Below are 15,272 nucleotides of genomic sequence, written 5' to 3'. Positions count from 1 at the left end.
AGTTGGCTACATAGCTAACGTTCGAATTATGACTCATGGAAGATAAGTCTGAGCGAATAGGTGACATTCATGTTAGTCGCAAATATAAGACTTGAGGTTAGTCGCAAAGTTAATATTTAGCGATAGTAAAGCCTTGGTTTTTCTGAACCGACGCATGCGGGTTGCGAGGTACGAGACCCGCCTCGCACAAATCCGGACTACACGAGAGAGAGAGAATGGTTTCTATAACTGTGAGATGCGAGGTCTGCATACCTCGCAGTTATAGAAACCACTCACTACCTCTCGTATAGTCCGGATTTGTGCGCAACCCGCATGCGTCAGTTCATTTATTTTATTTTATTGGGTTATTTTACGGCGCTGTATCAACATCTAGGTTATTTAGCGTCTGAATGAGATGAAGGTGATAATGCCTGTGAAATGAGTCCGGGGTCCAGCACCGAAAGTTACCCAGCATTTGCTCGTATTGGGTTGAGGGAAAACCCCGGGAAAAACCTCAACCAGGTAATTTGCCCCGACCGGTATTCGAACCCGGGCCACCTGGTTTCGCAGCCAGACGCGCTGACCGTTACTCCACAGGTGTGGACGCGTCAGTTCAGAAAAAACCAAGGCTTTAACGTTTCTCCTGCCCATTTCCTCCCGTATATGCCCACTCTCCTTGTTCACACGTTACAATACATCCTCAGTGGGTTCAAAGACTTGTCTGAAAACAGCAACTTTCAAGGGCAGGCGGAATTGCGTTAGTGCCCACTTCAAAATGAACTCCGAGTACAGGCTTATTATTTAAAATACATTAGAAAGAAAATATGTGAAACGTTTATAAATGATTTTAAGTTAAGAGTAATGTTATTTTTATTTCAGAATAACACGGAGTTTACTGAATCTCAGAACGTCTGGGAGCAGCACCACCTGTCCTTCAAGGTCTTGAGCTACAATATCCTGATGATGTTACTTGTAAGTAGGTCCGAAATGTCGGAGATATTGAGTCTTAATATACGGTTAAAAACCCAAAATTGTCACTGTGATAACCTAAAATCTGATAAAACGGTCAAATATTCTGGTTACATTTCATGCAATTAGATCATTTCTGCCAGTTGAATTAGACCAAATCTTAACATAGAGTGTTTGAAACTTGACCGTGTTAGTACAATATGCAATAGCTAGACTTATTTTGTAGAAAAAAACCTGGTCATTAATTTCCAAACAATGTATACATAGGGCTAATTTTCATTCTCTTTTCAAGGTCCTCATTTCTGTAGAGAGCGCGGTTAGTCTCTTATTCTTATTTTGGATTTGTAATAATTTTTACAAAATACATAAATTGGAATATTGCTGTGTTACTTTATGCAAAAGCAAGAGAGAAGGTAAATTTTTATTATTATTATTTTTTAAATTTTCACTTGGAAAACGATTGAGAGGCAAATTATTGCAGGCTTTTTCCAGGCAAAGTAAATACTAGAGATGAACAAAACTAACTGCCGCACTCGCTCGCTGTGTTCGTTGCATTTGTCTTTCGACTCTCGTCTCGTCATTCTCGTGCCCTTCGAGTCTCGCTCATCATTCTCGATATAGCATTTGGTCGGCGTGGAAAGATTTCGTAACGTTGAATAACATACATTATTGAAATAAATAATATTGTAAATGTTTAAGTGAGAAAAAAAAGACAAAATAGAACAGTATCTTAGTTATCAAAATGTTATGGTTCTATTATATGATATTACCTATGATTATATAAATAAAAAAAAATTCTCAAATAAATTTGCATTTCTAAGAAACATAAAGCATAACGTTAATATCTTTTTACTTGAGTTTGCACACTTGATCTCAAACATATGAAAAGAAAATTCCTAGCCTTTTAACAAGCGCCTAGTAATTAAATAAAGATTGGGGAACGGATTATTGTACACTGAAAGGTATAGATGATGTTTCAAATAGGATATTTGATTGTATACCTATACATATATAACAGTTGCCAAAGTAGATAAAAGTTCAGACTGGTATAAACAACTGTGGCGATTCAAGGCTGCTTGACGTTCGGGACTTCGGGAGTGATCAATCTCGACGTCTCGAAACACTCATGAGCAGTCTTTACGTCTACGACCCGATGTAATCAGTATTTTCGTATGGTTTTCGGCTTTGCGGGCGCTGTTAGTCTTGCTTCTCGATAGATGTTCATCTCTGGTAAATACCATTATATTCACTGTGTTTAATCTAGTAAGCTTGCTAGAAGCCTCATAATTTAAATATGTTCCAAACATCTCAATATTCTTCAAACTCTTTAATGTCTATAGATAATAATGTCTCCATAAGTCTGACTCTCTTTATTTCATAAGTAACAATATTCAAGTAATGTCATAATATTTAATCCTAAGAGATGGTGGTAGACTATGTGAACTAACTGATCACTTTGTAGTTTGTGGTGAACACTTTTTGAATAAAAAGTAAAAATGACACGAAAATATATTTACTGAGATTAAATACCATTTTTCAGTCTTTGTAAACCACCCGTCACGCAAACACAATATTAAGAGTAAATAAAAGAGATGGTAGCCTATTACAACAAAGCTTAGAAAGTGAACAAAGTTTAATATTGCTAAAGAAAGTTAAAACTAATAGGAATAGTGACATGTATAGAAGCCTTCTTGTGTTAAAGAAATTGAAAACATTGTTATATCGATTGGTGTTTAATGTTTGCTCTTCTGTCATATTTCGTAAAAACAAGAAAGTTTTGAGTTTAAAACATACAAAACGGAAATTAAAAATCCAACGTAAAACATTTCACGTAGCAATAAGAAAAATAAAATCGCACTTCAAAGAAATGTTGGACAAAATGCAGAAGATGATCTTGCTCTGTAAAATGGCGACATAAAAGCATTATTTATCGGAGGAAAATTCAACGTCTTTGTAGAAATTAATTATCGCTGGATTCAGCCTAGCACATGCATATAAATTTGTTCGTAGTTTGCATAAATCCACTTATTATTTTCTTATCAATAGTAAGTTTATTATTTAAGATCATTTCATAGAAATGCTACTAACTTTTGTTAGTAAGAATATGCTTTCTGAAAGTTTTGTTAATTTTGCAAATTACATGAGGAAAACCATGTTACATTTACACTACGGAAAAGTTCCTCTCCATCTATACAGACCAACAATCAAATTACACCCGAAACTGAAGGTGTGAAATATTTAGGAAAGCATCTAGATAGCCGGCTAAACGAAACCAACTAAATCTTAAATTTAGAAAATTACACTGGTTAATCGGACGTAAATCACAACTATCAACAGCAAATAAATTAATTCTCTCTACCAGGCCTGGGCACTAATACTTCAATGAGTCACTGCAGACCACCCATTAACTCCCTCCCTTCTGGGATACGAGCAGACAGGAAGATCAGTGACGGATTATATCAAGCGGGCATCATAGCTTTTACGAACTTTCGGCTCTCGCTGGTCACCTAAAATCTATCACTGATGCACAGAGCTTTACTGCACGTGCAAGCGAAAAGGACATGGACGAGGGTTTCTCCGTCCCTTTCACTTCCCCTCTTATGCCAAGGACTATTCTATACAGTCATTCCATGCCTGTTTGATCGTACGGAATTCAACGTTGGGGCACTGCAAGCAACTCTACCATCTTGATACTATACTGGAGAGCTTCCAATCAAAAACACTGCGAACAATATTGGCAACATCCTTTAATATTTATAACAACAGATAATTCTATCATGATTTTCACATCTCAACATTCAAGCAAGAAATAGCAAATTACAATCTGACGATTCAGAAACGTTTAAATAACTGTCAAAATTTATTAGCAGTGAATTTATTGGAAAACAGTACTCTTCACCTAAACGGGCTTGTTGTTTCTTTCTTTTTAGATTTAATCTACAAGTTCAAACATTAATTTTAATTTTTGTGATAATGTTAAGATACTTTTATCATTGTTACTTATTGATCACATTGTTGATCAGATTATAATTTTGCTGAAAAAAATATACAAAGTGTTCAAAGTTTTATACAAAAACTGTTCGAGATAAACTACAATATACAATATGGTAACACTGTTCGAAAAACGTTAGTTATTTAGGCATACAAGGTGTCACAATAAACTTTATTTCTTTAAATGTCACCCTATATTAAAATTTAGATATTCCGAATCTCCATTAAATTTTCCATATGAACGTTTAAAAATTTTACCCATTTACTCATTTCATGTCTTTCAACTATTTATTAAACTTGTTTCGTGGACTTCAAACTTGAGACAAATACTCATGTCGAGTAGACCATACAAGTAAACAAAACACTATGACTAACCAAACTTTATCGCAGACGCTCAAAATAAGAACCATTCACAGCCAAACAATGTCCCAGTCTATCACGAAAAAGTCCATTGTAGATATGAGATGAAGCAGATCAGTCATGTAACTGTGGAAAAGACAATGGACTGTTTTTATGATAGACTTGGACATTGTTTGGATGTAAATGGCCCTCATTTTCAGAATATGTTGTAAAGTTTGGTTAGTAAAAGTTTTTTTTTTTTAAATTTTATTGCCTGATTTTACATACTTATTTGTCTCAAGTTTAAGGTTCACAAAACAATTTAATAAATAGTTAAAATACAGGAAGCGGATGAATGGGTAAAATTTCTGCACATTCATACGTAAAATTTAATGGAGATTCGGAATATATGTAAATTTTAATAGAGTTCCATTTAAAAATAGAAAGTTTACTATGATATCCTGTATGCCTGAATAACTAACGTTATTTGAACATTGGTATCATATTGTGTGACTTATCTCCAACGGCTTTTGTATATAACTTTTTTTTTTTTTTGTAAAATTAAAATTTAAGAAGTTATGAATAATATGCAATACTTTTTGAACACTCTGTATATATAAAAACGTATAACCGGCCATTCATAAGCGAGTATTGTAGTAACGTGAGAGTGGGGATGATGACTAGTGCTTGTTGCGACTGACGATAAAAATACGAGGCGGACAGAGTGAAGCTTTGTTTTGGCTATAAATGAGCAGATCTTTTCTATAGATGTAGGTCTAGGTCATAATGAAGGGGAATAACAATAACAATATTATAATACGTACTGGCATTCTCGAGGGCGCCGATGTTGGGATCCTGGGACTGCGTGTGTATCTTGTCGCGGGACACGCAGCAGCTCCAGAGGAGGCCCCCGCTGCACAGGTCGAGGGGCTTGCCCCCCGCCAGCACGCACGAGATGCTGAGGCCGCAGTCGAATTTGGCGCTGTTGTACCAACATGTCTGGGGGATCACTGCGAACACAGTAAAACATGATGACCAAGGTTTATGGTGGACATGTAGATATCTTGCCCTCTGTCGTTTTAGATTGGAAAATGTTGACGATTGTGTTTTGTACGGGTTGTACAAAATGTTCTAAGGAGGATTATACAGAGTGGTTCAAAAGTCCCAGACCATAGGCAGATTATGGTAACTGTGAAATGTATGTATTGGCCGTAGGGAACACATGGAATGGGCTCCACGATCCACGGATTTGAATGCAATGTACTTTTCAGTATGAGGCTACCTCAAAGCAAAAGTGTACAATGTGAAAATCAGGGACAAACTGCATCTGCGTAAGTGAATTCCTGATGATGCATCCTACGATACTTGGATGAAAGCCTAAAGATGAGTATTGACATCGGTGGCCGTCACATTGAACAAATATTGTAATCCAACCTATGATAAGGAACTTTTCGGCCATCCTGTAGACTTAATAATAATAATAATAATAATAATAATAATAATAATAATAGTTTTATTTTCCCTGGCAGAGTTAAGGCCATCAGGCCTTCTCTTCCACTCAACCAGGATCAAATCACATACAGAAAAATACATACCGGTATACAAACATTAACTTAAAAATAATAATAAACATAATAAAGTAAAAAAGAGAGATTGAATACATACACACAATCAGTATTAACTTTAAAATAATAATAATAATAATAATAATAATAATAATAATAATAATAATAATAATAATATGTATAATAAAAAAGACAATACATAATCACAAACAGGAAAATATATTCTAGTATACAAGACTTCGACAAGAGAGCTTATTTACTAAATAAATAAGACATTTCTAAGAAATATAAGACTCAAAAGCATTGTCCTCGAAGTTATAGGCGATTTTTTATGACAAAGTAGCAGAGTAAAACTACAATACGTGGAATGTGCAGAACAAAACATATCATTTTAATATGGTCACATCTTATGCGTAGGTGGAATAACGTCATTCGATGTGCTAGCATTCAAGGCTAATCAGCTGCTTGGAGATATTAATCAATGGATTACGAATGCGTGTCAGCAAATTCCTGAGCAAATAGGAATTCTCTAAACAACACTTCCTTCGGTGAGACGAGCAGCTAAGCATTGTTCAGAATTAACTAAAACCACATAAAACACTTGTAGTGATAGTGGTAGTGACAATGGTGGCAGTGACAGTAGCAGCAGCATTACTACTAAATAATAATAATAATAATAATAATAATAATAATAATAATAATAATAATAATAACAATGATAATTATAATAATAAAGTTGAATGTCTCAAATCGATCACTTTGTAATAAAAGTAACACTATGGATTATTGTCATCAATGTCAAAACTGAAAGAAAACGTTAATTTTGAAAATTAAAAATATAATGTATGTTAATATGTCTTATGTATCAAACAGACTCTCAACATTTCATGGTTTTATAGACATGCAGTTCGTAACTTTGTTACTGGAGTTCAAAGTCTCTTAGTTTTTAATATTTTCAGAGATATTGTACCCCGTTGATATATTTTCTACATTTAAATTATATTAAATTTGTTTTAGTTACTCTCTGAAACTACAAAAATCTCAATATAGACCTCAGCTGTTTTGATGTTGCATACATTTTTCTCCAAAATTTATAAGAATTTCTTAACAGGCCGGTTTCCTTGAACGCTTTTTTTTTGTCTGAAGAGGTTCGAAAATGGAGGCATAATGTCGTAGATAATAATTATTCTGAAAGAAGGGATTCTAGGCTCTTTCGTTTGGTATTCGTTCTCATTAAAGAAATTATTAGGGTTAGTTTTCCATATGTTGCCATTTTATTATTATTATTATTATTATTAAATGAAATTATTTCAAAGAAAAAATTTAGGCGTATAATTTCCGGATAAGTTTACTCGTAGATGCTGTAGCTATATAAAATAAATCGTCCAAAAATAAAATGAACACACATCAATAGCCTCATAAAATTGGAAAGTGATCACCCCAACTGCAGAATATGGCGGTGCGAGTGATATTCGTCTCTATTCACTAGCAAAAACAGTCACAGAAATCTCATACATGAGGTAATTTAGAGATTTTTTTTTTCCACATCCGCTTCCTTTATATGACAATAAATACAACGCCAACAACATGATTTTGTTCTGAAAAATAAATTTAATTATTTTCAACAATTTTCACTTGTCTGGCAGCCGACATCCGAATTTGTCTGTGATATTAATTGCTAATCCTTCGATTTGAGGTGAAAAGTTCTTGAGAGTCTTATCCTAATTCTTTACACGACTGATTCCGTAGAGTTGTTTCCATGGACTGGGCAAAATACACTGGTCGAAAAAGTTTTGCATATTACAGAACTTTTTATTTCTGGATCAGATGTGCCACAAATTTGTCTGTACTTCTATCACAAGTCAATTGCCTAAAGAAAAAAAAAAAAAAAACAAAATAAAATTGTAAACTTCTTACAGACATAACGAAAAAAAAATCTGCCTTAATTTGCAACAAAAATCCAAATCTCATTGATTTGACAAAACAAAACAAAAACAAATGTTGAATCAATTCAATGTGTGTGTGGCCTCGTGCACATTCCTGGACTCGATGTAGCATGCTGGAAACCTTGTTATTCAGTTCATTTTGAGGAAGACTGCCCCATTCCTGTACGGCAGCTGGTATCAGATCCCTTACGGTTTCTGGAGAGTGTGGACGATTGGCAATTGCTCTTCTCACAAGGCGCCATGCATGTTCTACACAATTCATGTCTGAAGAAGCTGCTGGCCAGTTCATCCTATGAATTCCATGTCTCTGCAAGAAGTTATTCACAGGACCGGCACGGTGGGGACGGGCATTATCATCTATGAAAATGAATCCTGCTCCAATATCCTGTGCAGATTGAACTTCGGAGTAGCTCAGTAGTTAGAGCGCTTGATACGTAGAACCAAGGACCTGGAGCCGGAGCGAATTTTTCTTCTTTAATAACCATTGTTGGCCCTATCTATATTATCTTACAGAAGGTAGACTAGTTTGTGGAATTTCGTTGCACCATCTCGATACCACCAATTCCACCGATAAGCACAGTAAGCCTTAAGACTGCGCTATATTCGGAACACAAAAAAAGTTCTCTTATTTACGGCATAATACATATTTCTTCTTTTACCTTAGAGTTATTGATACCCGAAAACGTTTTGCGTACGTATATAAATGCATCCTTATTGCTTCTCATAGCCTTCGAAATAGTTTTTTTATTAACCAACATTGTTATGTAATTGAATAGTCGATTTGCTCTGATGTATCAGCCGTTCATGCTGAACATTATTCTTTCCAGGCTCTAGTGACTGTCTAGAAGGTCATACCTTCACTTTGTAATGTTCATTCCTTGATAGCTGCCCAATTCTTACAAAAAGTAACACAATTTGGTGTACCTAGTTACAATCCAAGTAACGAAATTTTCCACCTTCAAATCTCCGCACATTACAATGTTGCTGTGAGTAACTGATGATATGTATGTAGAAGAACTGTTATATATCGAATTTTAAGCACACAAAATACTTTATAAAATACAAATGAGTAGCAGCCAAGGCTATAAGAAAAGAGAAGGAAAGGGACAGAGAAAATATTGGGAGAAGTATATATCAGGCAAAGAACACGAATTGTACAGTACAAATACAATTACTTATAAAAATGTACAAGACATAAACAAAAATATATAGAAATAATTAACATTAAACGGAATATAAATGAAAGAAAAGTTTTTACAATATTTTAACAGTTACGGAACAAAGTAAATTTAGATATCGATCAAAGAAGTATAAATTTGAAAGGAAAAAGAACTCCATTATCAAAGGACTAAATAATACATTAAATTAACAGGGAATAGAATAAATGTAGAAAAGGATGATATAAGCTCAGAATTTTAGCGGACAAATATGCTACAAAGAATTTAAAATAGGATTGTTAAACTTTTTAAACGAAGTACGTACTGAAAATATTAGACTGAAGGAATGGAGAGAAGCGATAATTATTCCATTATTAACGAAACGGAAAAAAAATCACTCCGAAAATTACAGAAGCATACTGGCAGAGCAGATAGGACGGTCAGAGACGGATTGTATCAAGCGGGAATCGTAGCATTTACGAACTTTTGGCTCTCGCTGGTCACTTAAATTCCACCACTGATGCATAGAGCCGTACTCTGCGTTTGTTTATAAGGCGGCGTAAGCGAATAGGAAAAGGGCGGGGGTTTCTGCGTCCCTTTCACTTCCCCTCTTATGTCCAGGGCTAGTATACAGTGAACCATAAGTAATGTCATTAATTTCAGCGGGTTATTACTTCAGATATTTCAAACAAAAAAGTTTAAAACAACATTGCTCGTTTTTGTGTCCTTTTCGAGGAAAAATTGTTTTATTTGAAACGTTTCACAGCGTGTTTTGGGAAAACCATTGATTGAATTCCCAATATGCTCAGTAAATTTAAGAGAGCAGTGATAATAAGTGACTGAAGGAATTTTAGTTTTGTCCCGAACAAATGTAGGGGAGAGTCGGGTAATATCGGACAGTGAGTTTCTTTCATCTACCACACGATGATAGTACCTGATTTACAAGGTTACGTTTCTGTGATGTCGCATACAGAAACGTAACCATGTCATTCAGGTACTACCATATGGTGGTAAATGAAAAAAACGCACTGTCCGATACTACCAGATGTCCGATACTACCTGACTCTCCCCTAACTTTTCGTCCTGCAAAGGAATTTTATAACATTACATCCCTTCTGATCAAATTTCTGCACATTTAAAGGACAAAAATAAAATTGTTTCAATCATTTATTGTCATAACACACTGCTCTCTTAAATTGACTGAGCATATTAGGAATTAAATATAAAGGCTTTACCAAAACATGCTATGAAATGTTTCATATAAAACAATTTTTATCTCGAAAAGGAAGCAAAAACGAGCAAAATTGTATTAAACTTTTTCTTGAAATATTTCAAAGAATAACCCCTTTATTTAATGACATTACTTACGGTTGTTCGTGTATATGTTACAACATTACTATAAACTACTGCTTTCAAACTTACTTTAAACGAAGTCTCCAATGATGTAGGCCTATATTTCTTTATAAGCAGACCATCCATAAAGCCGTGGATATGTTGCAAAATATAAAATCTTTGCCCTGGGAAAAGGAAGGTACGTCATTTTCTGTGTCGACTAAATGCCGACATCTTAGTGTCTTTAGCCAAAAACGAGAAGCTTTGCTTTTAAATTTGCTTACTTTCAAATCTGTTTCCAAATAATGAAGTTGTGATTGTGTAATTAAGTGAAATTTTTTTCGAAAGAATGGCGTAAAATTCGTTTTTGCACGATGGTGTTTTTATGGTATTTACAGCTATTGTTATTAGGCCTTGAAAGTTAGAATTCCCACACAGAAACTTGTTGCTAGAGAAACCATTCTCATAACATAAAACTATAAAGGAAGAGACCCATTACAGTGCACTTATTGTTACTTAGTTACCATTACAGTATAATTTTGCGAAGGTTTTGGAATAAAATTTCTCTAAATGTTCAATGCAATATATATATATATATATATATATATATATATATATATATATTGTATTAGAAATTTTAAAAATATTATCATGCAAAAAATGTTGTACAATACACGTTTATGAAGTGCATTACAAAATCTCGGAAAATGAAAAACTCGTCTGCTGTTTTTCAAACTTTTCAACGATTTTGTAAAAAGCACTTTTCAGCCTTGTATCGTAATATACTATTTCAGGTTTCTTGGATGAATTATGCTCATGCTCACATATGTCTCCAAAATATGACACGCTTAGTTGACTGAAGGATTCGGTACAGGCAAATTCACTCCATGAGCAACTGATCAAATTGATGATAAATTTATGTTGCTCTAGATATTTCTTCCTAACTTGCTAGGAATAAGGTTTAAGTAGTAATCAGTGCTATGTCTTGTTTCTCTCAACACAAATGAAACTGCGGAAAACATTTGCTCTGTAGTACAAGTTGAAAGTGTTTTTTCAACTTATCTTACAAATTGCCTAGTTATCTTGATCTTCCATCTTACATCTGAAATTCAGGTCATACTCTGCACGACATAATGACGTCAATTTGGCCTTTTCCGCGAACGTGAATACACTACAAATGTAGGTCTAGCACAAAAAGTTACTTTTATTAAAAATATTTATGAAACATACTGATGTTTTTAATGTAATATTTTAATGATATCGTAGAAATCTAAATGGACATGAGAAGATGTTCACCACCACATTTGTTCGGATCAAATTTCTTCACATTTAAAGGACAATCCTAGTAGTACGAGTAGTAGCAGTAGCAGCACCAGTATTGAGTGGCTAGGGGCGGGTTAGGGACGACCTTTCAGCATGTCGGCTCGACAGTGGCCTATTGTGCACCCAAAATTATGGGATGAATGAGAATGAGGTGTACCATCCCACCGGCCGCATGAGACCTCTCACCCGCTCACCCTACACCCCCCACCTTAAGTTCATACCGCCAAGGTGACCAAGCAGCACAGGAACCATTCCGACAGCCCTTCTAAAGTGTCGAAGCGCCCTCGGAAATGCACTTAAGGAATGAATCCTGGCAGAGATATTGCGAAAGGCTTGGAACTCAGGAACGGTTTCGGAGAGGACGCCCGTCCTGCAAGCGGACGAAGACATGCCTCATGACCTAAATATGCCTATGGAATGAGATGTTGAAGATAAATGATATGATATGAAATCTAAATTCTTTTTGTATAGGGAAGAGGGAGGGAAATGGACCGTGGAAATGAAATTTCGAACCCGGCATTTTCCTAAATAACTGTGGAAAACCACGGAAAAACCATAGTCAAGCTGGTAGGTCCGTAGATTTGAACCGCGGACCTCCCGAATGCGAGTCCCATGCATAACGCTTAACGGTTTTAAAGGATAAAACTAAAATTCTTTCAATCATTTACTACATAATACACTGCTCTCTTAAATTGAGCATATTGCAAGTTAAATTAATGGCTTTTCCATAACATACCTTGAAATATTTAATATAAAACAATTTTCATCTCGATAAGAAAGAAAAAAGGAGCTAAATTCTATTAAACTTTTTTGTTCGAAATATCTCAAAGAATAATCCCCTGAAAATTTTGGCATTACTTACAGTTCATCGTGTATTTAAATAAAGATTGTACCGACTACTTTGACGCCCTCTAGCGACAAAGGGTGATGTTTCCGGACATGGGCTTTTTATTAACAATATTCCTTTCCATGACCTCATGTATTATTAAATGAAGTTTTACCATCACATTTTACAGCAAGATACATAGTCTTCCATAACTAATTTGTTTAATATGCACACACGAAAATTGAACATGGTTAATTTTACAGCACGTTAAGTGTAAACAGCTTCCATTTAAATATGTGCGAACCTTGCTCTTACGTTAAGTACCCAACGCACGGCTGCCGCTTTCTAGAGTGTTTACATTTACACTTTCACGAAGCTTTCACTTCGTAGCGTCTCGCGTGGACCGAATCAGAGTTTACACTTTCGGCGATAAAATTATTCCAGTACAACAGAAATCAAGGTTGGCACTTCTGTGCGTTTACAAAATATAGTTATCCTGCGTGGCATAGTGACAGTTGTGAGACAGCAATACAGGTGACAGACAAATGTGCCGCGATATTAGCAGAGAATCGAATAAAGAAATGAACTGACCACATAGCTCTGTATAAAATTACATTAATATGATTATTACACTTTTACTACTTCATGCTACTTTTGACTAATAAAACGGTACGAAAGAACGTCTTTCAAACAATCATGCCTGCTTATCTCACAATTTAATCGCTTCCCTAGCATTTGTTTAATTTTATCGTTTCCCTAGCATTTGTTTGTTTTTATCACTACCCTAGCATTTGTTTCTTTATTTACCAACATTTCAAACTGGAAATTCTTTAAGGTGGTATAAAACATGCCTTGCGATCGTAAATTGTTTCCCGCATAGATAGACGACTGAAAATGGCGGCTCCGTTCAAACATTTTAGTGAAGGTAACATTAGTGAAATAGAATTTTAATAAGTTAATTAATATCTATTTTATTGTATTAGAGTACATTATTTCTTCTAATCTTTATATACTTTCTTCTGTTTTTATCATCTCCCATCAGTTGTCTCTTTGTCTGCCAACATTTCAAACTGAAAATTCTTTACGGTACTATAAAACATGCTTTGCGATCGTAATTTGTTTACAGCATATACAGTCAACTAAAAATGGCGGCTCCGTTGAAAGATTTTGGTGAAGCTAACATTAGTGAAATAGAATTTCAGTAAGTCAATATTTTATTTTATTGGAGTACTTTATTTCTTCTAATCTTTATATACTTTCTTCTAATGGTATAATAGTCAATTAAATCCTAAATCCCCTAGTGAGATTACTGTTGATAATCACCATACATCGCTACTATAACCAAATCACAATAAATTACAGTATTAGGCGCACTTAGGTTAAAACTAAACTATTTTGAATAGACGTTTATGCCATTTCAATCCAAAATGTACTTCGTGCCTTTATCCGCAGTGTAGAATTTTCCGCAGTCGTACGGTTACTTCGTTTGCTATTGAATCCGAAGTCCGCTGATTCAAGCCCGGCCGAGAGCGGTAAAAATTTTAAAGGCTATGAAATCCTTAGCATGGTTTCCTTCAAGAGGAAAATTGGGGGTTCCATGTCGTAGATTTAGGACGTAATAGAACTGTAACTCTGATTGAGGGCTCCTGTAAATATTTAGATATTATTTGGTGGTACCACAAGAGCTCAGATCAGTAGAAATTGATGTTGGGCATGATCCATTCTTCACACGTAAACCACACCATATCGATGGCTAAGAAGAGATACCTCATAATATCTGTAAATTTTCAGGTGAATCAGAGAACTGTTTAACAAAAATAATTTTTCTCAAAATAATCTACACAAATTTTTTATTTGTGTTCCTGCCTTGCAAGATATTCTTCCCGAGAACAAAATAACAACGTAGTTATTCTAAATAATAGTGCAGTTAAACTAAATTATCATTTTTATAGATATGAGGTGTCACTTCATAGCCATCATATCATATAAGCCTACATATATGTAGGCCTATATATCGTTGTAATAAATAACTCAAGCCGTCCGTATGTTTTACTTTCGTTACGTTATGGCTGTCCTTATGTCGATGTAAACTAAGGAAACAAAACTAAGTGAGAGATCATCAACTTCTGCATTTATATACAGAGTGTTAAAAAAGTATCCAATATTTTAGGAGACGATAGTATGCATCAAAACAAGAAAATAATGTATAATAAACATGGGTCCTACAACACATACTTTCTGAGATCTTAACACTTGTTCATAGGAAGTTCTCAATGTGACGTCCATTCATGACAATGCATTTTTCTGCCCTACAATACAGCAGACTATCAGATAATCATACAGTATTTGATACCCCTGGCATGGAATAATGATAAGTAGCAAGGATTACTGAAAAGAAAAGCCTGGTTGCGGATATGAGCGGGGTTCAGCAGAGATGGTGTTGTGAATTTTCGTAATCAGCATGTATTGTGTGGGCTGATGAAAATTCCCATGCAGTTAAAGAAACAAGGCATCAGCACCGATTCTCAATCAACTTATGTGCAGGTGTTCTTGGTGATAGATTAATAGGGCCAAGCCACCGGCGTAGCTCAGTCGGCTAAGGCGCTTGCCTGCCGATCCGGAGTTACGTTCGGGCGCGGGTTCGATTCCCGCTTGGGCTGGTTATCTGGTTGGGGTTTTCCGAGGTTTTCCCCAACCATAAGACAAATGTCAGGTAATCTACGGCGAATCCTCGGCCACATCTATCCAAATATCACTCGCTATCACCACTCCCATCGACGCTAAATAACCTCGTAGTTCATAAAACGTCGTTAAATAACCAAATAAAAAAATAGGATCATACGTG

The 15,272-nt window shown here is 35.1% G+C and overlaps 1 protein-coding gene across 2 annotated transcripts in view; it reads right to left on the bottom strand.

Moving 5' to 3' along the window:
* LOC138715022 (proclotting enzyme) overlaps window positions 1–15,272 on the bottom strand; it is a 116,032-nt gene that overhangs the window by 67,244 nt on the left and 33,516 nt on the right. For both annotated transcript variants that reach the window (XM_069847422.1, XM_069847421.1), the window contains one exon: window positions 5,103–5,288. In XM_069847422.1, the coding sequence (XP_069703523.1) occupies window positions 5,103–5,288 (186 nt within the window). The remainder of the gene's footprint in view (window positions 1–5,102; window positions 5,289–15,272) is intronic.

Source organism: Periplaneta americana, chromosome 15, assembly GCF_040183065.1.
Source record: "Periplaneta americana isolate PAMFEO1 chromosome 15, P.americana_PAMFEO1_priV1, whole genome shotgun sequence".
In the NCBI taxonomy this organism is placed as follows: Eukaryota; Metazoa; Arthropoda; class Insecta; order Blattodea; family Blattidae; genus Periplaneta; species Periplaneta americana.
Note: the sequence above shows the minus strand (reverse complement) of the source record. Positions and strands in the feature narration are given on the sequence as shown.